This window comes from Terrapene carolina, unplaced genomic scaffold (genome assembly GCF_002925995.2).
Source record: "Terrapene carolina triunguis isolate 2854851 unplaced genomic scaffold, T_m_triunguis-2.0 Scaffold31, whole genome shotgun sequence".
NCBI lineage: Eukaryota > Metazoa > Chordata > Testudines > Emydidae > Terrapene > Terrapene triunguis.
Genome location: NW_020664382.1, coordinates 791433 through 814965, shown reverse-complemented (window position 1 = coordinate 814965; position 23533 = coordinate 791433). Strand labels below are relative to the sequence as shown.

Below are 23533 nucleotides of genomic sequence, written 5' to 3'. Positions count from 1 at the left end.
AAAGGATTTTTTTTAAACTATCAGGACATACTATTCCTAGACATACTGTAAGAACACTGAATATTTTAAAATTAATCAAAAAATGCAAATTGACAGTGTCCCTTAAACATTGACTAATACCCCAGATTTTGCAGACACTTTAAATTTATGCACGAGTAGTTTGACTGAAGTTAATGAGATAATTCATGTCTGTAAAATTATTCATACATGGATGTTTGTAGAAATGGGGCCCAAGAATCAAAGGTATTTTCCCTCAAATCAGCAAATAAGTCTGTTCTACTTTTGGTCTGTGTAAATTATAACTTTCATAGGGCAAAGCTTTATAGAAAGTCAAGATTTTATTAAAAAGCAGGAAGCTTTAATTAATATTATCAGTACAAATTATACTATGAATATATAAACTAGAAGTGATTCAATCTAAATTTGCTACACTTTAGTCCCTAGATTTTTCTTTTTAATAAAAGTCCCTGCAAGTAACAGTTTATTTAAGTCTAGTTTCAGAAGGCAGTGTAGTTTAGTGGTATGAACTAAGGCAGTTTTCCTGATTTCTAAACCCTACATCTGTCACATACTTGCCATAGGTCCTAGGCCAAGTAATTTAGGCTCTGATCCTACAAAGAGCTCTGCGTGCAGGAACCTGGATGGAAGTAAATTGTCAAACTATGCTGAGAACTTTGAGACAGAATTTATGTCCTTGATTGTTCAGTTTCCCCATTTGTAAAATATGGATAACAATGTGTACTTACTTGACATGTACTCTGATAATTATTAGTTAATGTCTGAACAGTGTTTTGAAAAAGGAGTCCTAGTGTATGTTCTATAAATGTTAGAAATTATCATTCTAGATAGTAACACTGGATACTTCAGGGGGTTGATTCTGTGCATACAGTCCTAAAACGTAATTGATAATACTTATTTCATTTAGCACTCTGTTTAAAAGTGTTTTTCTAATATCACTATAACTAGTTAAGGTATTTTTAAAATGTCACTGCACCTTCACCTGTTATTGCAAGCTATTTAGACTTTGTTATGCATTGTGTTCATATTTCCAAGCAAAAATGTAATTATATGGCATGCTCCTTGCTAATATACTGGTTCCCTGCAAAATTAAGATCTAATCTTGCACAACACTTAATACTGGAGGTAGTAAGCCCTCTGTTTAGTAGTTGGTGTTCTGCAGGATTGAGGCCTTAGAAAACTACACTGAAAAGAGCGAACAATGTCTTGTTGGAAAATCTTTGTCTTTACAAACGATCATAGCCAACCTTCTCTCCCGTTCTTTGGATGCTCCAGGACTGGCACTTAGTCTATACATGGGGCCGGATAGTCCTGTGCTGTGGCTGAAGCACAAGGATGTGAAGTCATGACCGCAGTATCAGGGACATGAGTCCTCCTATCCCTCTGCCACCAGGCTGGAGGGAGTATGCACTTCCCAGTGCCCAATAGGACCCCAGCGCTTCTCCTGTTTCGCTGGACGTGCTCTTGGGCAGCTCCCCCCGCTGTGAGAGGGGTCCGGTCCCCTCACAGGGAGTGGGGGCTCCTCACTTAGGTGGGGCTGTCACGCGCATGCTGCCAGCAGCACCAGCGCGCGCGGCGGTGGGGCGGGGACGAGGGGCTGGCTCCTGTGGCGGTGGGCGGGTCAGATGGAACGCGGCCTGCCGGGGGAGGGAGGCTCTACACCGAGGCCCCGCCCACGCCGCGGGGACACGCAGAACGAGGCCCCCGAGAGGTGGGTACGTCTGCTGCTGGTGCCGCGTTTCCCCGAGGCGTTGGGGGACCGGTTCGGAGGACACAGACATGGCGGCCTCCTCGCTGCTGGGCTGCGGCCGGGCCGTGACTCGCAAGGTAAGCGGCGGGGAAGATGCTCTCCCGTGGGCGGGGGTAGGAGAGGCGCAAGCACCTGTCCCCACTTGGCCGGCTCGCGTTAGCGGCGCTTCCCGTTCAACTCAACCCAGGGCTGTGGCTCCTGTCTGGGGCGCATGCGCCAGAACTCAGCCACGCCCTCTCCCCGCGCGCACTGTCTCAAGGGGCCACTGACTTCTTGGGTAGGGGCGCAAGGACAGTAGCCATTGCGCATGCGTCCGGGCTCAGCCGCCACTCCACTGCCCCGGGGTCAGTTTTCCTGGCCGGGGGAAGAGGCGGGGTGGGGCTAGTGCGCATGCGTCATGTTGTCAATGCTTCACCTTCCCAGAGGGAGCCTGTACACAACGGGGGGGGTGGGGGTGTACCATAGGTGCTGCGCATGCGTCTTTGGGCGTGGGGTGGGTGCGGCTGGGCGGGGCTCAGCCTTTTGCTCACCCCGAGAAAGGAGCCAGAGTCTGAGGCTGCTGCCCCTTATGCTGGGCAGGCGGGGCAGTGAGGCCTCTCCGCTCTGGGGCCCAGGGTGGCCAACTTTCCACTAGCACAAAACAGAACACTCTGCCCCACCCACTCCATCTCCTCGCCCCCCTTGCTCATTTTCATGGGGGGGCTGGGGATGAGAGGTTGGGGGTGCAGCAGGGTGCTCTGGGCTGGGATCAAGGAGCTTGGAGGCCAGGAGGGGGATCAGGGCTGGGGGAGGGGGTTGGGTGCAGGCTCTGGGTGGCACTTACCTCAGGCAGCTCCTGGAAGCAGCGGCTTGTCCCCCCTCTGGCTCCTATGCAGAGCTATGGCCAGGCGGCTCTGCGCACTGCCCCCCCCAAACTCCCATTGGCCACGGTTCCCAGCCACCCAAACCAGACACCTGGCAACCCTACATGGAGACCTGCCTGCATGCAGCAGTGCTGTGGCTAGGAGCATGGAGCTGCCCTGTCCCTTTGTGGCCCCAGCCAGAGTGGTGTGGCTCAGTGCCCTGCTGTAGACAGGCTCCAGTGTAGAGGGAGGCCTATCTGGAAAATGTGTCACTGCAAATTTTCAAAACATTCCAGCTTGTTTGCCTGGCAGCATGCCTCAATATCCAGGACTGCTGTTGTCCCTCCTACCAGAGCCCAGGCTTCATATCTGGTCATGCCCACACCACAGGAGAAAGGTGTGTCTAATACAGAGGTGGGCAAACTACGGCCTGTGGGCCACTTCCGGCCTGCGGGACCCTCTTGCCTGGTCCTTGAGCTCCCGGCTGGGGAGGCTAGACCCCAGCTCTTCCCCTGCTGTTTCCCCTCCCCCACAGCCTCAGCTCAGTGCACACCGGCACAGTGCCCTGGGCAGCAGGGCTGTGAGCTCTTGCTGGGCAGCGCAGATACCGGGCAGTGGCCTGATCCAGTGTTCTGTGCTGTGCGGTGGCGTGGCTGGCTCCAGCCGGTCGGCATGGCTTCCTGTCCCAGTGCTCTGGGAGGCGCGGCTGTAGCTCCGCCAGCCACTGGTGCTCCAGGCAGCGCTGTAAGGGGGCAGGGAGCGGGGGGGTTGGATAGAGGGCAGGGGAGTTTGGGGGGTGGTCAGAGGTCGGGGCGGTCAGAGGGTGGGGAGCAGGGGGGTTAAATGGGGGCAGTGGTCCCGGGGGGGGGGACAGTCAGGAAGGAGGGGGGTTGGATGGGGCGGCGGGGCGCAGTCAGGTGCGGGGGTTTCAGAGGCAGTCAGGGGATGGGGGGGTGGATGGGGTAGAGGTCCCGGGGGGGGCCGTCAAGGGACAGGCCGGGGTTGGATGGGGCAGGAGTCCTGGGGGGAGGGGTGTGGCGTCAGGGAGCAAAAAGCAGGGGGAGGTCGGATAGGGGGCGGGGGACGGGCCAAACCTGGCTGTTTGGGGAGGCACAGCCTCCCCTAACTGGCCCTCCATACAATTTTGGAAACCCAATGTGGCCCTCAGGCCAAAAAGTTTGCCCGCCCCAGTCTAATACTTATTAGCCTTCCTCGTGAAGACGAGGCTCAGGCAGACTGGGCTTCGTTTGATGCAATCTGTTAGAATGGTGCTTGAAAATTGTTTCAAACATGGCTATAAGCAGACTTGGAAGGATTAGATTTTTACCAATAAATGTCAATATCACTGTCCATACACAAACAGATGAAAAATATTCCATCGATAATAATCAAAATTTATAGATAGGGAAAGTAGGAAAAACGCTGCCTGAGAACTTATTATAGTCAAAAATCCAGTGATTTAGACTTTTAAGTTAGGCTTGTTACAAATGGACTAGTGAATGAATAATAACAACAGGTCTGAGTTGTTGATTTAAAGATATCGCTTCTCAGCTTTTTTTGGCTAAGATCAATTATAGTTCTTGACGTGATGTTGACAATTTGTGTTTTAATTGTTATAAAACTTTAAATTTTTAAGCTCAATATCTGCTGTTATTAAATAATTATTGTTTGACTCCACCCCAGTTTCCTGCAACTGTGAAAATTTAAATCAATTAATATAAAAATTAATACAAATAAAAAATGCTTAAAAATAAACATCAATATTATCTGTTAAAATTATATATATAAAAAAAAGAATTCTGCCAATCCTAGTTATAAGCTCTAATATGCAAGGGCTTCTCTGCAACGAGTCTTAAATGTTTCTACACAATAATGCAAGAAACAGCTCGAGGTGAAAACAAAACTCATGCTTCAAAAAGTAAACTGACTAAAATTGGCATCAGGAAGAAAATCCTACACACACATACTGTACCTCATTTTACATTTGACTGTGTGTGTTTATATTGATTTTTGCCTTTCTTTAACAGGTAGTGGCTACTGTCTGACACTGGGCTAAATACGTAGGTAGATAGTCCATGACCAGATCTCAAATTCTGTTCCATGTGCCTCAGAGATGGACCTGGTCTACACTGCGGGGGGGATCGATCTAAATTGCGCAACTTCAGCTACATAAATAACGTAGCTGAAGTCGACATACTTAGATCTACTTACCGCGGTGTCTTCACAGCGGTAAGTCGACGGCTGACGTTCTCCTGTCGACTCCACCTGCACCTCTCGCCCTGCTGGAGTACCAGGCCTGGTCTACACTTACCCCCCAATTCGAACTAAGGTACACAACTTCATCTACGTGAATAACGTAGCTGAAGTCGAAGTACCTTAATTCGAACTTACCTCGGTCCACACGCGGCAGGCAGGCTCCCCCGTCGACGCCGCGGTACTCCTCTCGTATAGCTGGAGTACCGCAGTCGACGGCGATCACTTCCTGGTTCGACTTATCGCGTCCAGACAAGACGCGATAAGTCGAACCCAGAACTTCGATTCCCAGCCGCCGAACTAGCGGCTGGGTGTAGACATACCCCCAGAGTCAACGGGAGAGCGCTCGGCGGTCAATTTATCGCATCTAGACGTGATAAATCGACCCCCGCTGGATCGATCGCTGCCCGTCAATCCAGCGGGTAATGTAGACAAGCCCATAGAGTTGGCAAAAAAGTACTGTGTATCTTTAGGCTTGGAAGGATTAGATTTTTATCAGTAAATGTCAATTTCAGTGTACACGCACAAACTGACAAAAATATTTCTATTGATGATAATAGAAATGTACAGATAGGCAAAGTACGAAATTATTTATTAAAGTAAGAATTTATTAGTTAGATTTCAGGATATACTTTGTATATTTTGATGTGTGTTGTTGACAATTTGTGTTTTAACAGTTATAATGCTTTAACTTTTTGAATCTCAACATTTACTGTCATTAAATAATTATTGTCCGACATCCCTCAGAATTTCCCACTATTGTGAAAATTTAAATAGATAAAAATGTTTTAAAATAAACATTACTATTATCTGCCAAAATTACTGTTTTTTAAATTGATTTCTGCCAAACCTATGTATCTTTTTCTACCAAAACAGGATTGTTCACTACTGCATACTTTAAGAGTGTAGCCCACAGTGTCAACAAATATTTGAACTTTACTTGCTGTTTGCTTTTTCTGTGTTTTTCCTTTTAGTGCAACATAATATAAACCAGGACACAGTATGGCAGAATGTAAAACATGATCCAATATGGCCAAAAATGTCATTCTGGAAGGAAACAGTGTAAACAACAAATAATTGCTCTACAGAATAAGACTATAATTCTTGAATGCATACTGGGCAGCATTACCTTGACCCTTCTGGGAAAATGGTTAATTGGTTGCAGGGGGGAAGCCCTTGAAACCTTTCGAGCAGAGATGGTTCAGTTTTGTCTAAACTAGAAAAAAATGAGTACCTGTATTACAGCGGCTGCACGAAACAGCTTCAGCTTTGGCCTCGAGGGGCATTTTTATAATTGTATCATGAAATTTGGGTCTAAGCATTGTTATTGGCTGGCTGCTGCAGTACGGGTACTATTATTTTTTTCTAATATAGATGCTCTCCAGAAGTGTAAGTGCAAAAGGTTGTGTTTTGTGAAATTTCTTCTTGAACAGAAAAGGAGTAAAACTCAAAGGTATTTTCTTTGGACTCAAAATTTGGATAATGCCAATAATGTTAGTTTTGGAAGAGCATTTTGGCCCTTTCTGTGCTACATAAATAACTGAGTCAGAGGTTCTGGTAACAAAATAGTTGTCCCCTGACCTGGTTTTACAGTACGGTTTAAAATTTGCAGAGTGAGCTATGGAAAGCCATGAACATGTGAAATTTTTAAACTTGTAAGTGCTCCATAGCTGTTTTCTTTTAAATGAACATGAAATTTGCTACTGTGTAAGTTAAGGAACACTAACAGGTTTTTTAAATTTTTAGTCTTTCCCCCCTCTTTCCCCCCAGCCGTCCTAAAATTCCTAAACATTTTAAAAGCAAGGATATAAATAGTGAAGGGTAGGTAAATAAATACTTAACTGTATTCACAGTTCATAGAATCTTACAGATGCATGTGTAAAATCACATTGTCCTGGCTCAGAACAGTCCTAACTGCCTGCATCCAGCTTCGATATACGTATTTCATAATCACAACTTTTGAGAAATTTTTGCAATAGTTGTCTGCAAATGAAAATGTGGTACATTTTATAGACACATTGGAAACACTCTTCTATTCTGGCCGTAGTAGTCGGGGTTGATGGTTGGGGTGTTTGTGTAGAATTGACTGGATGTAGGTAGATATGTGGTCTGTATATGAGTGGTAGGTGTTGGTCTCCAATTCAAAATGGGGAAGGTGTAATGGGATTTCTAATCCATATAAGACGCATGGATAAATTAGATTGGATTTTTTTGCCCCTCCAATCTTCCCCCCCCTTCAAATTCCATCTAATATTCCATAAGGTGTTTTTGGAATGTGTATTGCGAATAGACAATGAAATGTGGTTGTGATGGAGGAATGTTGTCTGGCCTATATACGAGAGAGTAAAAAGCACAATTTTGGTGTATCAGGCTAATAATGTTGAGGGGACTGAAGGGGACTCCAGACCATATGAAGCAGGAGAGTCGTGACTTAATAGAGTTTGTAGCCTGGACTGGAACTGCATAAGGGGGAGCTGGTAGAAACCCCTATATTTAGGTTGCCTTAGGGTCACCAGATTACATGAACAAAATATCAGGACACATAGGGGGGCAGGTCCGGAGCGCCACCAAAGCGCAATTAAAAAAAAAAAAGCCCCGAGCCAGAATACGTCCGTCAGAACGCGGGACAAACAACTGAATATCGGGACGGTCCCGATTTTATTTGGACGTCTGGTCACCCTAGGTTGCCTAATGCTTTCCATTTTAGAGAATGTAATGGATCCTTTTTGCAGCTTACCAGAAACCCTGACCATTACAAAGAACCTGGCCTGAGTTCTGAACAAGCAGCAGATACTCTGCTGCCAGAGCAGCTGTTATGAGAGTAACCAGGGCAGTGGAGAGAGACTGGAGCTGGATTCCCTCCATAACTTCTCTCCAGACCCAGCTTGTGGTTCCAGTGTCTCATGCCACATACCCTCCTAGGGGCACCTTTATTGTAGGAGCCCTTCCACCTCCCAGGTGGGAAAAAGAGAGCCAGACTGGGCGCCATCCAAACCATGACCTGGATGCAGCAGTGCTTCTGTGAAGAGCTCTGTATAGCTTGAAAGCATGTCTCTCTCACCAACAGAAGTTGGACCAATAAAAGATATTACCTCACCTACCTTGTCTCTCTAAAATCCTGGAACCAACACTGCTTCAACAACACTGCATACAGATTGATGGTTGTTCATGCAACCTTGACTTGGCTTCCTTGTGCATGTGCATTAGGATCTTGCAGTTACATGTTAGCTCCTCTTCAGTGCACAGCTTGGATGTGCAAGGAGGACAGATAACGGTATTTCTAGCAGTTCCCAAAGTGTGAGTGCTTGGCTTTGCAACCTAACTAATGTTCTTTTAACATTTTTGTATTTAATATAATGTAGGGTGAGTGGGCGTCATGAGGGTTTCTGGTCTATAAAATCATACTGTAAGAGATTCTATGAGCAGAGTGTGTTTAACTATCTAGCTTTACCTGTTTCCTTCCATACTTTTAAATATTTGCTTAGTTTAACTGTATTATTCCTTGGTGTAAGTGGTATACACAAATAGCATCAGTATTTTATCTGTATAATTTAGGAACAAGAATTTCTGATTATAGTCTCTGCTGTTTCACAGAAAGCAAATCTGTGAGAGGAATCCCAATGAGATAACCGTTCCACCATCACCTTTGTACTGCATCCAGGGAATTCACGTCAGTCATCCCTCTTTGCATCTTACGCAAAACAGTAGTTAACAGTAAATCAGAAGAACACTGCAGGTGAAAAATCAAAGTTTTATCTAATTAAAAAAAATAAGAGATTTGTTTGATTTTAATTTTGCAGACTCTAAAGCTAGAAGCATGGGGACTCCGAAGCCTCTCTCCATCTCTTTCTCTCTGCACCAAATCAGGGGGCTCTAAAAAAGGGCAAGAAAAGAGTAAGATATTTATTTTTCTTAAATTGATGGTTGTGTACATTTGTCATGTATATGAGCACATTAAAATTGGTGCACAGCTAATAGAAACTTCATTTTTCATTTGGTATTTAACAAGAAGCAATTTGAATGGTTTTTTAGTCTGTGGAATGTCCACATTACAAATTTTGATTTTTTCTTCTATGTCATGTAACTATTTATACATCTTAAGGGGAGGGGCAATTTTATCGATTTTGATTTTCATCTTAAACATAATCCATATCAAAGGACTCCCAGACTCTGGACACCTGTGACATACATTTAATACTCCTGGGGGAATTCTGCACCACTGTGCAATGCAGAATTTTGCAGAAATTAACATACGCACAGAATTTCCTTTTCCCCACAGAAATGGGCTGCATTGCTGCTAGCCGCAACTAAGGACCACTGGACCCAGCAGAACCCAGCCTGCACATAGAAGACATTGCTGGCGGGAGGGAGAGGGAGCTAGAGGGTTCCTGGCAGCTGCAGTTCCCAGCATGCCCTGAGGGAAGGAGAGAGTGGCGCAGAGGAAACTCTGTGCAAGCCTGGGACTGAGCATCAGGCTTTCGCTGTCTCTGGGGGGGGGGGGGGGGGGGGGCCGGGGGGGGGGGGGGGGGGGGGTTGGGCTGGGGGGGCCCCGGGACGGGGCTTGGGGAGGAAGGGGTTGTGGGTGTCTGGCCCCCTGGCTGGGCTTGGAGGGGCAGGAAAGAGGGCAGAAAAACAGGAACTGGGTTGTCATAGGGGTTTCTTTAACTCTCTACTCCTGAGGGAATTTTTGTGTGTCTGTATTGTTATAGACATACTTGCGGACAGGTATTTTGAAATACATTACCAAAATAATTGAAACTGGTGCGATTATGTAGTGTTATTTTGACAAATAAAATTTGCAGAATTTTAAAATATTGTGCACCGAATTTTTAATTTTTTGGCACAGAATGAACCCAGAAGTAATTTAAAAAAAAAAAAATACCATAGGACCATATGAAATAGACTGTCCAAAACAACAGCTTCTCACCACACTTCATCTTATTGTCAATCAGCAAACCAATAAAACTTAAACCCCTCACCACATGGAAATTCCACCCTCAACTGCCTCCACCTGCACTAGTGCTTATCAAACAGATGGGCTTTGCCACATGCCCATGTTAGCAAAGGACTAGTAGCAACTGGTTTGTATCAGGCAAAATGTAGACCTATGTATTGTAAGCCAGGGGTTTTGACCCTTTTTCTTTCTGAGGCCCCCCCTGACATGTTATAAAAACTCCATGGCCCACCTGTTTCACAACATCTGGTTTTCTGCATATAAACAGCAGGGCTGGCATTAAGGGGTAGCAAGCAGGACAATTGCCCGGGGCCCCAAACCACAGGGGCACCATGAAGCTAAGTTTCTAAGGCTTCTGCTTCAGCCCCAGGTGGCAGGGCTCCGGGCTTCAGCCCCATGCTGTGGGGCTTTGGCTTTCTGCCCTGGGCCCCAGCGAGTCTAACGCTGGTCCTGTTTGGCGGCCCCTCTGAATCCTGCTCATGGCCCCCTGGTTAAGAACCACTGTTGTAAGCCAAACATTTCTTTCCTGCCCACCCCAGTGCAGCCAATACACCTCAGATCTTACCTGCAACAGCTAAGCTATTGGATTTTTTGGCCTCAGTTTAGCAGATTGCTGGGATCCCAGTATGAAGTGGCTTTGGCATGTGGACAAAAGTGACTGCAATGAGTCTCCAAAATTCACTTTTCACCTGTAACTAGAGATGGGTATAAACTGTAAAACTTGGCTCTGGACTTCAAACATTCCCCTCAGAGCCTGGGACATTGGCCTCTGGTGGGTTGGGGTGTAGCCCATTATAAAGAAAGGTACTATTTGCAAGATAATGTTGGTATTGCACTAGCACCTAGGGACCCCAGTTATGGATCAGGGCCTATTGTGCTGGATGCTGTACAAACATGGAACAAAAAGCAGTCCTTCCCCCGAGGAGCTTGCAAACTAAGTAGAATACAGATCTGGGTTGGAACTTCGAAACACTCAGAAAGCTCAGGGGTATTTGGATCATCTCTGCCTGTGACCTAAGTCAGAATCTGGATGTAAATTTCAAAAGGAGAGAACAGGATAGATTGATTTTTAAATCATGGACTTTAATCATGATTCAAATCCGTAACCAGAAAACCTTAATTTAAATCTTGGATTTTAATCTTGTTTTGCATTTATACTTTTTTAGTTATTTTCCTAAAGAAAGTGATTCTCATTGGTTGGTAACTATTAAAACATGTTAATTTGCATTTAAATATAGCCATTACACTAAATTTAGTGCTTTTTGCAAACCAGGAGGATACACTATTTCTATACATGTTTATTTAATCAATTATGTAGCTTAATTTATATTTATTTGGATTATTAATCTTTTATCTTTCGTTAGAAAAAGTTTAATGATGCATTTCTTCTTAGATTATGATTAATTTTTCATTTGGGATTTGTATCAGGCTTTATTTGGATGGAAATTAAAATTCAATTAAATGCACAAACATTTTTAAATAGTTATTATTAGTTAAATAAAACTACCTTTTATGTGCTAGAGATGTAAGAAAAAAATATTTATCAAAACATGTTTTGCATATAAAACTAACTTCCTTATTAAACAAAGGAAGCATTATCTGTAGTTAGTGTATTCAACTGATTGTTTCTAGGTTACCAGTCCTTCAAGATTTTAGAACTAGTAGCTCTCATCCTCTCACATCTTGTTTTAGGATTGGAAGAGGAAAACAAGCCTTCCTGTTTTACTAATTACAGAAATTGGTTTCTTAACTTTGAATGAACTAACCATTGAACTGAACTAGTTGAATAAACTGAAATAAAGAGTGCTCTCTGCACTTGGAGAAGAGGCCACTGCTGTCAAAAGCAGGTTCAGCACTTCAGACTCTCATTCCAATTGCTTAGCCAGTAACTTCCACAAATTCAGTGATTTGACTTTCTTTAAAACTTGGCAGCAAATGCACTGCTTACTATTATTTAAATGATTGTATAGATTCTAGAAAGTTTAGATTTTAATATAGGTGGTCACAATTTCAAATTTAATTTTAAATAGTTTTTTTTAAATAAACCTGTATTTAATTTAAATTTTAAAAATGGATTTTTTTAAAATCAACCGATTCTTATCCACCCTGAAATAGAGACTTTATAAAATGCTGTAATATCTAGATCCTGTCACTTTTTTATCACTTAAAGTGAGTAAAAGTTGAGCAACAATTTCAGCTACATGTTTCTAAATAGAAATTGACCAGACTAAAGATCAAGGCCTAATACTACAAAAATAATTCACAATTGTGGACTTTTATTCCTGAGCATAGTCCCATGGACTTCAAGAGCATGTGCTTGTGGATCCCTTCAGAGAGTTCGGGCCAATGACCTGTATTTTTAATGTTATCATAAAAAATGGAAACAGTTGCTTAAATGCCCTCAATCTCAGTTTAGCATTATTTTATGAAAATACTGAATGGGATTTTATGAAGAAGTGGAAAATGGTAGTATCTGATCCATAACAATCATGTTGGTTGCTTGTAATTTAAGCTTTATACATGCACATGTATTTTAGACCCAAACTTTCCAATAGGAGGCTAGGACTGAGCATATCTTGTTAGAAAATAACATATAGTTAGAACCCTATTTTTATTTGTTCAGACTTGTACATTGCATCTCTAAGTTATTTTCTAGACATATGCAAAATTTAAATAACTTAATAATCAAACATGTCAAAGACAGATTAAAAAGAACCTGCTTGAAAAGATTTCTCCAAAACAAACTCTCCCAATCCCTAACTTTGATCTCTGAAAAAGCTTGGGAAATAAAAGCTTGGATATCCTACCTGAGGGCCTTTGCTGCCTTCCAGTCATTATTGATAATGCTCCAAGAAGTGCAAACTTAAAATATTTTAAATCAATAGCTGCTGCCAGTTACTGGTTTTATAGTATCTTTGTTTTGAAGCATGGTTTTGGTAAAAATATACATAAAACAATAATTATATATGGTACTTTTAGGGTTGTCATCACTGTAGTATCATAGCATCAATTTCTGGAATCTAACTCTTGTAAGTCTCTGGATAGTGTAGAAAAAGACCAATTAGGACATCTTCCTTTGAGTACATGATTATTCCATCCAGTGTATTTTATTGGTAATAAAAATACATGGAACATAGCCTGATTTTTGAGATCCCAGCTTGAGGAGGCTGTGAAAATCTTCTTTGTCTTGTGTGGCAAACCCAGGGCAAACAGCTACAAAGGGGGTAGTAATCAGTCCCAGGGGGTTAAAAAGGCCTCTCCCAAGCCACTGAGGAGAGAGAACCATGGGGAAATAAGGTTCAGCTGGGCAAGGGGTTACTAGGGAACTAATTAGGTTCAGCTGGCTCCAACTGCTTGGGACCTTTTTAAACCCTCCCTGGCATGGAAGGGGGGGGGAAGAGAGAGTGAGAGAACCAGGGAAGCTGCCAGGAAGTTAGGAGCAGCAAGGCTCTGAACCCTTCCTGCAAGGAAGGCTGCACTCTGTCCCCAGAAGGGAAGATAAACAAGCACAAGGGGCTGACTGAGAAAAGGAATAGCCAAACCCTGTGCTACCTGCAAGGATTTGCCTTGCCCAAGCCTGTGTCTCCAAGGCTAAAAAGGACTGAGCCTGCTGAGGAGAAGAAGGTACTTTGCCACACTTGATAAAATGAACACATTTGTTGTGGAAATCACTGAAAGGGAACAAAAAGGACATTTCCATATTCTACTTTTCTGACAATGAACACATTTTAAACTGGTTCTACTCGTCCTACTGGCTGCTGTTTTCTATCATTTAGAGCCTCTGCTAGTGATACCACTGTTATCTTTATCCTCTAAGTCACTCATGAGGATAATATGTCCATGCCAGCCACTGACAGGGACATGTTATTGGTTCCAACAGAGCCAGTTCAGTTCAATATTAGTTGAGTGCATCCTGTGGTACAAAGCTTGAAGCACCTTAATATTGCTAGTCAAAAAGCTTGTTAATATAGCCACTGACTTTGCGAAAATGCTCTTCTGCTCAGTGCCTAACTAAACTTCTATACCATTAATAATTTGATCGCATGGTTAATGATATATGCTGACAAATATAATATTTCACTCTTCACTGAATTTTAAATCATATTCTTTTTTTCCAGTCTTTAATGATGCCCAGTATTAATGCTCCATTTCAGTATTGCTGCTGCCTTCTTTTGTTCAGTTTCTAAAGACTTCCCAGCATGAACACAGCTCCAGCTTTTGCTCTGTTGATACTTCCCCCCCCCCCGACTCTTGTGTTTACCTTGCCACTTCCTGTGTATTTAGTACAAGATCTTTTTATATTTGAATAAAATTTCTCAAATATCGGTGACAATGTCTGTAGACCATGGTGTCTGGGTTGATGACCCAGTATTTGATTTCGCTGTGCCTTACATACATTTTGTGTCTCTGAAATTATTTTTAAGTAAATAATATCTATATAATAAATTAGTATTTACCTTAAACTACTGTATTTGAAATATAAATAAAATTACCATATTTCTCTTCATGAAATGTTTTTAATTCCATGCATCTGTGACTTTACTGATGTCTTAACTCGCATGTTGCTGAAGGCTTAACTGTACTCGGAATCGCTTATTTCTCATACATCCCAATTAATCTCCATAACTGTAAAACTGGTGGAAAAAGTACGTGTAGAAATAATCAATACCCTGTGATCTATGTGGTACGTTAGATCCAAGTTACGCAGCATGGACTTCCAAGTTATGTGGCAGAGCCACACTAAACTACACACCAAAGTGGGAATCATACAGCTATTTGTGGGAGTAGTGGGACAGGTTAGTAGTGCTGCATGGCAGCTGCCAGCTTTTCCTGAAGCTCTCCCTGTCCTCACAAGAATAGTCTCTGTCACTGGTCTTCCACTCCTCCAGCAGGCCACACAATCTGCCTTGAGTACCTAAGGCCCATGGGTGGGTAACAGTTTAGAAGTTACTGCTTTCTTTCCAGCATCCCCAATCTGGACAGTAAAATTTAGTGGCGGTACCCACCTCTACTCCGAGAAAGAGTGGCGGGCTGGCAATTTCTCTTAGCTTGCTACTGTCCCCAATATGGAATAATCAGAGAGCTGATGACAGGATCAGGAAATCCACTGAAATGTCCATGTGGAGAAATCCCAGCACAGAGAAACAGACAGAGAGGAAGAAGGCAGGAAGGCAAAATAGTAAGTGGAAAAGCTCAAGAAGAGGAAGGGGCAGCATTTTGTGGTTTTATGTAACAATTCAGCAGGTAAATTATAGGGACATTTTTATAACCAGTTACTTTATACTTTATATGAGGTCTTGAACAAGGGAGAGACATGTAGCCATCTAAGCAACATTCATGAGTTATCCCTCTGTTGCTTATGAAGATAGCTATTCTGTTGTGATGGTTATCAAATTGATCACTCAGTAATTATTGTTCTTTGTTGTCTTGTTCTTAGGTTTATATATAATATTTATCACTGTAGTATCTGAGTACCTCACATGCGGTAATGAATTTCTTCTAACACCCTTGTAAAATAGGAAGATATTTTTGTCCCCTCTTTACTGATGGGGAACTGAGTCACAGAGAAAGAAAGTGACATTGCAGAGCTCTCACAAGAATTCAGACACAGCAAGGAACAAAAGCCAGATCTCATGAGAGTTCCAGTTCTAGCAGTAAAGAATGTCTGATGCTAAGTAGAGTTCTTATTTTTACCACTTCAGATTTATGCACAATATAGAAAATGTAGCTGTCTGTTCCAGGGTTGTGCAATTAATGAAATAACACTTTCAAATTTGATTTTTATACCAGAGCAGTTCAGAAACTTAACGTTGGATGTTTAGGATCTCCAAATTAACAGGAGTGTCAGAAATGATAATAATCCTCTTTATGCCATTTCCTAGATGTGGTGGCACCTCAGGAGAGCACCAAACTGCTGGCCACCAAAACAACAGTTGAATTCCCTAAAAAGTTGTTTACTAGTTCTCACCCACCATCTGCAAATAAAGGTGAGACCAAGACCATAACTAGTACTAGCACTGATGAAGCTTTAAAGCTAACGGATGAAGAGGTGAGGAAATTCTTGTCAAGAAAAACTTTGGTAGCATTTCCAGAGAGAGTAACACTTTCCTCACTTGAGGGAAAGGCTTCTATCACAACAAGAGGAGGCTTGAGCAAGAAGTTGGCTGAGGAAGAGTCTTCATCCAGCTCTGAATCAGATTCTAGCTCTGATTCTGATGAAGAAGATAGCGCCGCAGGAGTTTCCACTAAAACCAGAGTAGAGTTTCCAAGACGAGATCCCTTCTTTTTTGAGAACAGAACAGTGAAGGTAATGACATTGGCAGAAGAGAGCTTGTCCCAGAAAGGAGACCGAGAATATATACCTAAGAAGAAGCCCAGACCGGAAATTGAGGTGCCTCACATCAAGCAGATGGAGTCTGGTAAAACAGCAACAGTCAAGAGTAAAATATTAAAGTCAGAAACAAGAGAACCTTCCGTGAAACAAAGCCCAGAAGGGACAGATTTGCAGAAGTCAATCTCAAAAACACAGGCTAAAGACAGCCAAAAGCCAACAGCCGTCAGACTTAAGGAATCTAGGCACTTGGCGGAGCCTCCCATTGGAGCCCCACCAGCAGCAGCACAGCTAAAGGTTCCGCCAGGGCCTCAGCAAGAAGTGGAACAAAAGCTGACTTTATTGAGATGGGAAGAAACCAAGACAAGGGAGGTACAGGAGACTGAGACAAAAGAAAAAGCTTCTCCTAAACTACAAGAGGAGTTTTTGAAGGAGACACCCTTCATGGTAAACACTACAACAGAGGAGGAGATCATTCAAGAAGCTGGAGCTCAGACTGAAGAGCAAGGCACTATACAGGGTACAGCTTTAAATTGTTTGAACTATATTGGTTCTTCTGGGGCTGGGGCTTGAAATAACATTTTTAATTATATCTACAATATCAACTCTTTGATCTGGATTCTCCATATTCTGTTATAAAGCTAGCTGATATAGCACATTGTGGAGGAGATAGTCACACCTTGGTGATAAATTCTTGCTATCATGTACTTATGTTGAAAAACTTTCTCTCTTCTTTTTAATATGCAGCTTCTAGTTATGATGGTGGAAGGAAACATATTTTTTTTTTCATTGTACTTATTTTTTTCTTAAATCAACATTATACTTGTTAACAGATAAGGTAACCGAGCTTGTTCCAGTTTCGAGGGACTGTTCTAGTCGTAGTCTGTTGTCATAAAATCAGGATTTTGTTGCACTTTCAGTAGAACCACATTGAAGACAGCCAGCGACCTGTGCCCAACCTCTGGATTCTCCCCCTTTTCTTCCTGTCTAACTTCTGCATACAAACCCAGTAGCTGCCTTTCTGCTGAGCTGAATGTGCCACCATCCCATTTGCTCAAATGCTGCCACTGTCTCCCCCAGTTTTGCCATACCACAGATTGCAACAGATTTGGGTAGCATAGGAAGATCACAGGAACAGGAGTTAGCTGTGAGACAGGCGGACTTGTAAGGTGAGTAATATGTCAGGCCAGCAAAGGACCCAACAAAATCAATAAGATAGCCTGGGGAGAAAGGGGCACTGATGTCTTTCTCTATCACACATCATGCCTTCCCCAAATCATGTCCCAGCCATATATCTGTATCTTGCATAACCTTCTTGGTTATAACTGATCTCCTTAAACAATTCAGTTTCCCACCCACAAGTTGCATGAATCCCACACCCTCAGCCCCATTGCCAGATACTTCCTGTATTCCCCATAGTCCAATAAAAGGAAAAATTTCTCCATCCCAACTTGTTCAACACCTCCTCCAGCCCATCAGAATGCTAGGTGTCCTGTTTTTGATGTTCAAAAATCTGGCTACCATTTTGCTAGCACACTTAATTTAAAGAACCTGCCTACTTGCAAGGATGAAAGCACAAATAAGGCCTATTTGCAAGATCAGAATTATTTGCAAGAGGCTTAGATGACAAGTAATGCTTTTTGCATGTCAATTTTCAAGAGACAGTGCTGGGCAAAAGGGGTGCAGGTTTTATTTAAAGGAAAAGTCAACCACTAATTTGACCTACCTTCAGAGTTAGAATCCAAGGATATTTCCTCAATATTTTTAAAATACAATCACTGTTATGATTAACCTTGCCAACTTTTTGCTCTTCTTCACAGCCAACGGAAGGCGCTTATGAAAGCTGTAAAACACCATTCCCTACGGTTGTCTATATTTGATGCTTCTCCTCTTTCCCCACAATACTATCTTTAGAGAGCCAAGCCCTGTAGCTTCAGTCACTCCCTTCAGTAGTTAAAACCTAGAAAGTTACTAGAAAATTAAAGGAATGGGTCTAGTTAACCTCTGGTGAGTTGGAGAAAGGCTTTATTCTAAAATGCACTGCTGCATCAAAGTCAAGTATGCACCATTTTCTTAACTAGTTCATATTTTAAACAGTGGCCTGGGTTCTGCTTTCACTCATTAGAGTAAATCTAGAGTCACTTCATTAAAGTAAATGGAGGAGCTACTTCTGGTTTAAATAGGTGTAACTGAGCAAAATCTGGTTTTCATTTAACAATTTTTAAATTGTTGCTGGTCTTTTGCTGGTCTTTTTTATAAACAGAAGAGCAATAGTTAACAGCACTGGTCACAGATTTTGTGTAACCTACATTTCCTTCCTGTTTCTGTATTCTTTCATTTATCTGCAAACACAGCAGCCAGACCAACTTGCAAGACATATTGTACATTTTTCCTACTTAGAAATCTGTACTTTAAATCTGCTTCATCCCACAAAGTGGAATAGGAATGCTAACCATCCATCAAAACAAATGTGCCATTAGCTGTTGGTAAGTAAAATTACCAGCTAAGTAACTCAGAAGTGTACCTCCGACTCACTTAACAAGAACATCATGTGAAAAGCTCATTCTGCTTGAGAGAGAGTGCATATGAAGATTGAAGTATGGGGGAAGAACTCAGGAATAAAGTCTTCTTTTGAGGAACCAAGTGCAGTGCATCGTGGGCAGGAAAAAATGAGATTGTTCTTTCCTGAGCATCTGTCTCTTGACTTAGAAGGACCCTGTCTTGCAGGTTGACTGTACTATTTCCTAAGCTTGCTTATTCTTTGGGCTCTTTCCAGCAAAGATTGCAACACCTGGTTCAAATGTGTATGTAGTGGTTTCTGTTGTTTGTTACACTTGCAAGAGTCTCAGTTATAAAATGCAACAGATACATGTGTTGAAACATATGGTATCACTGCACCAATATAGAAGGATTAAGGAGAAAACACAATGTTCTATTTCTTGCTTGTTTATTTTTCTGGGAGACTGTCCCATTACCAAAAAAACAAATAACTGTAGAAGGTAAAGTTTTTGATATAAAATAAACAAATGCAAACCACTGCATACAAGTGGCACAAACTTTTATTGCTAGATCGCACTAAACTTTCTTTCTGACTGTCAACCCTTTTTATATAAAAGTACAGGCTAGCATAGGGAATACTGTTTTGCTTTTCTTCTTGCTCTGGAAAAGATTTTCTCACAATTTCCCTGTGTGGTAAAGTGAATTGAACAGTAATGTTGTTATAAAAGATCTTATTTAAACTAGTGTAATCTTTCTAAAGTACAAAAATTAATATCAGCTTTAGTATATGTGATATCAGAAATTTAAGCTTTTTATTATTCATTCAGAATTATCTCTTTAGAAAAGAAAGCCAGTGTGAGTGTGAAAAGAATAAAGAGTATACAAGGAATTTCATAATGCGGGAGTAGGAGGATTGAAATATAAAGTCCTTGATATATTTTCTGATACAGCCACAGTTGAAATAATTTGTGGAAATCCTTTTTGTAACTAAGTTTTTATTAGAAAAGATCATCAGCTTAATTTGTTTTAATGTCCTTATTTTGTGGTCTGACATGATAGATATAAATGTGTAATTAATGCTCTTTTGCATCTCTTGGCTTGTCACCTAATGTTCTGGCTGTGGGGAGAACCAGTAAAGCTAAGTGACATTAAGTATATACTAGGCAGCATTCAAGAGAGACAGGCTCATTTCCATCAACAGTAAATTGTTTGTGTGTTGAAATAAAAGTACTGTTGCTAATGTTTTCCACTGTAAGGGAGTCATATGTTTGGAATCCTGTGTTAGTTGATTCAAGTAATCTGTTGTTCTGTCTTTTCATATAAAGACGTGTGATGTGCTTCCTTGGTATCTTATAAGATACAAACAGAAGTTTAGCAACTTTAGCCTTACACTGTAGCTGCTGACTTTTTTGTTTTTTTCTTCTTAAATGAATGAGGAGTCTCCAACTGTATGGAACTGATGCAGTCAGAAAGAGTGTTATCTCTGTTCTGGCATCACTAGGTTCACTAGTCTTATTTTTGTTCCACAGAGACCAAAACAGCTGCTGCATCTGCACAGGAAGAATTTGATAATTCTACCTACAAGAACCTCCAGCATCATGAGTATAATATGTATACCTTTGTGGATTTTGATGTGGAGCTCTCACAATTCAGACAGCCTCAGCCATCTTCTGGAAGGCTGTCACCAAGGCACTAAAAGAGCCAAGATAAAAACAAATGTTGAAGCCTATTTGAATGAATTGCTCTGACACTGCTGCACTGTCCATATTGTAAAAAATAAATAAACTTGCAGTAACTTACGCTGATGGTTTTGATGAGGTCTTCTTGTCTATCAGAGTCACTTTGTGTTAAAGTCCATTAGCGAGTTACAAATTAGTCACCTTGACTTCTTCATAATTAGCTTTTCTAGATCCTAGTGCATATTGACACAAGATGTAGTCTAAGCTAGGGGTGGCCAAGCCACATGCAGCTTTTTTACAGTTTAAAGTGCAGCTCATGGAGGAGGTCCCCCATTCTCTGCCTATCAGACTGGGGGGAGGAGGTTGGGGCTTCTGCCCTGGGGTGGGGAGATGGGGGTGGGGGCTTCTGTCCTGTGGAGAGGGAGGTCTTGGGACTTCAACCCTATGGGAGGCATCTGTTGGGGCTCAGGGCTTCAGCAGGAGCAGGGCTGAAGCCCCAAGCCCCCCCTCCCGACTGGGCTGAAGCCCCAAGACCCTCCCTCCCCACGAGGCAGAAGCCTTAGCCGCACCACCATGCCGCAGGGCTGAAGCCCTGCTCTGCCTGGCACGCCCTGGCTCTTGAACTTCTGAAGATTGTCGTATGCAGCTCAGAGGGTCAGTAAGTTTGGCCACCCCTGGTCTAAGCTGACTACATATCAAATGTTAGGTATCTGATTCTAAACTTTGGCCTTGATCCTACCCTCTGATTCACAGCAGTGTTTATTTTGAAGGAAATCAATGAATGTGCATCTGTTTGTCCATTATATGCCTCTTTGTATTATTGTTATTTATTATTTATTTTATTACTTTTATTCTGCTAGTGTCCACATTGTGATGTTCTCTTCATACAAGAAGACAATCACTGCTTTAAAGAGTTTATGCATGCTGCATGAAGTGAGGACTAAAGCCTTTGGTTGAAGATGGGGCTATGGTAAAGAATATCCTTGTTGGTAGAAGCATGTGAATATAGATTTTCCTTATCTCCTTACATAACATACAGAGACACTCCTAGAACTTGTAATAGAGCAAATGAGGGGGCACCCATAAAACTGAAAAAAATCAAGCTATTTAATATTTAAGGGAACAACAGTTGGGCAATTCTTAATCCATTACAGTACATCAATTCAACTTTTAGGAGTATTATCTCCAGATGTATGAGAATTGAATATTTAATAATTAAAGCAACAGTGATCGTGTAAATCAATAACTCCTTGTGCTGATAGGCTAGGAGCTTTGGTGCATAGCATTGGGACCATATTTAAATTTCTACTGTTCTTTCAGAATAAAAGTAAAAGTAGCTGTTGGGTCTCACTTCATCTATGAAAAATGTGCTATGATGGGAGAAGAGTAGTCTTCAATTCATAAATCCTGTGTTAATTTATATTGGTCCTAGTAAATTTATATTTTTATCCTATTAGTAATCCCCTTCCATTCACTGGGAAACTACTTCGATGGTTGCCAGCTTATGTGTGTTTAGTTCCACTCTGGTTTTCTTGTTCTTTCTCTTTTAAAAATTAATTGGCCTTCAAGCAATGTGCTTTGCAGCAAACCCAGAATTTTCCATTACCTGCTTTTACTTTTACAAACACTAGAACAAGTTTGGTCAAAGGGAAAATGAAGTCAGCCAGTGGACAATCTGGATATTGGCCACAAATCCCTGGGTGCCATTAATAGAGCAGTTATTTATATCTTCACCCACCAAAACAAATTTTAAAAGCATTTTATAACTGTAGTAAAAATGAGCAAGAGGCCCACATGAATCTGTTGCTCAGCGTTTTAAGTTAGGAACCAAGAGAACTGTTTTCTTTGCTAATAAAATGAATGTAAGATGCACATTAATCCTCCATTAACTACACAGAGCTGTGAAATTTAAAAAGCAGCAAATGGAAAATACAGATCAATGTGTTTACTCTTCATGCACATTTATACTAATAATGTTGACACTAACATTAATGAAACATCAGGGTTCACTGGGACAGCAAGTCCTATTGTGAAACCATATATACTGTACCTGTAAGATGGAAAGGACTGTGCTGTTACTAACAAACATAAACATGAAAAGTGTGTTTTCAAAAGTAGCCTTGTGAGTTTTCCTGCTGAAGAGCCTAGTCTTACATCAGTGAAGTCAGTGGGCGTTTTGTCATTGACTGAAATGGAAGCAGATTCGAGTCCTAAATGCACTGCATGTCAGGCCTATAATACAGAACTATACCAGTGCTAAAATACCTGCAAATCATGGTTTTCGTTTTGTAATTACATATGGAGTCTGTAGATCATGTCAGATATTATTTGTATAGAGTAAAAGTAAGAAGTACAGTCTAATAATAATGTGGGTCATAGATTTTCTAAATACAATCACAATGTTGTAGATAAGGGGTTCTCAAACTGGGGGTCGGGACCCCGCATGGGGTCATGAAGTTATTACATGGGGGGTCACGAGCTGTCAGCCTCCACCCAAAACCCCGCTTTGCCTCCAGCATTTATAATGGTGTTAAATGTATGCAAGTGTTTTTAATTTATAAGAGGGGGCGCACTCAGAGGCTTGCAATGTGAAAGGGTTCACCAGTACAAAACTTTGAGAACCACTGTTGTAGATGGTAAGCTCTTTGGGGCCAAGACTGTTCATTTTGTGTGCTCCTCCTTATTAAGTACACAGTCAGCCTCAGAAATGGGTAAATTATACATAGTTTAGTGGATCTGCTAAAAATAAATGGATTCTAGTAGAGCAGAAACTCCTTTAGGTCCTAGTCTGTACTTGAAATTAATAGGAATTTGCCACATAAATCAGTGTGCACAGGATTAGCCTTTTGTAGTTGTAAAAGAAGGGTAGCAGAGACAACACACACAGAATGTTCTTTTGGACTGTATGACACAGTTCAAGTAACTATCAGATGGTGACCCTTTTCTCCACATCTTTTCATAGATTCCAAAGCCAGAAGGGACCATTGTGGTCATCTAGTCTGACCTCCTGTAGAACACAGGCCATAAAGGTCAACATTGGAATAACTTCACAATTCTATCAATACATGCCCTAATACTATGTTGTCTTATAGTCAGTATTGTATTCTACAATGAAGAGAAGAGACCTTAACTGCTCTATGCTTCCTACCATCACCATAGAAATATAACTTCCTGGATTTTTGTAGAAAAGAGTGTCAGTACAGATTG

The 23533-nt window shown here is 41.8% G+C and overlaps 1 protein-coding gene across 1 annotated transcript; it reads left to right on the top strand.

The window, feature by feature from the left end:
- Window positions 1–1797: 1797 nt before the first annotated feature.
- LOC113406476 (DNA topoisomerase 1-like) lies at window positions 1798–20447 on the top strand. Its single transcript, XM_026651625.1, has 4 exons — window positions 1798–1845; window positions 8664–8757; window positions 15700–16668; window positions 20177–20447. The coding sequence occupies exons 1-4, from the start codon at window positions 1798–1800 to the stop codon at window positions 20341–20343; spliced, it is 1278 nt and encodes a 425-aa protein (XP_026507410.1). The 3' UTR covers window positions 20344–20447.
- The last annotated feature ends 3086 nt before the right edge of the window (window positions 20448–23533 follow it).

What these genes read in the sequence shown, in the direction of transcription:
- LOC113406476 (XM_026651625.1), top strand. Translation starts at nt 1,798, where the DNA reads ATGGCGGCCTCCTCGCTGCTGGGCTGCGGCCGGGCCGTGACTCGCAAG. An exon ending in TAAAAAAGGGCAAGAAAAGA is followed by an intron (nt 8,758 to 15,699) that starts GTAAGATATTTA and finishes GCCATTTCCTAG; the next exon opens with ATGTGGTGGCACCTCAGGAG. An exon ending in AGAGCAAGGCACTATACAGG is followed by an intron (nt 16,669 to 20,176) that starts GTACAGCTTTAA and finishes TTTGTTCCACAG; the next exon opens with AGACCAAAACAGCTGCTGCA.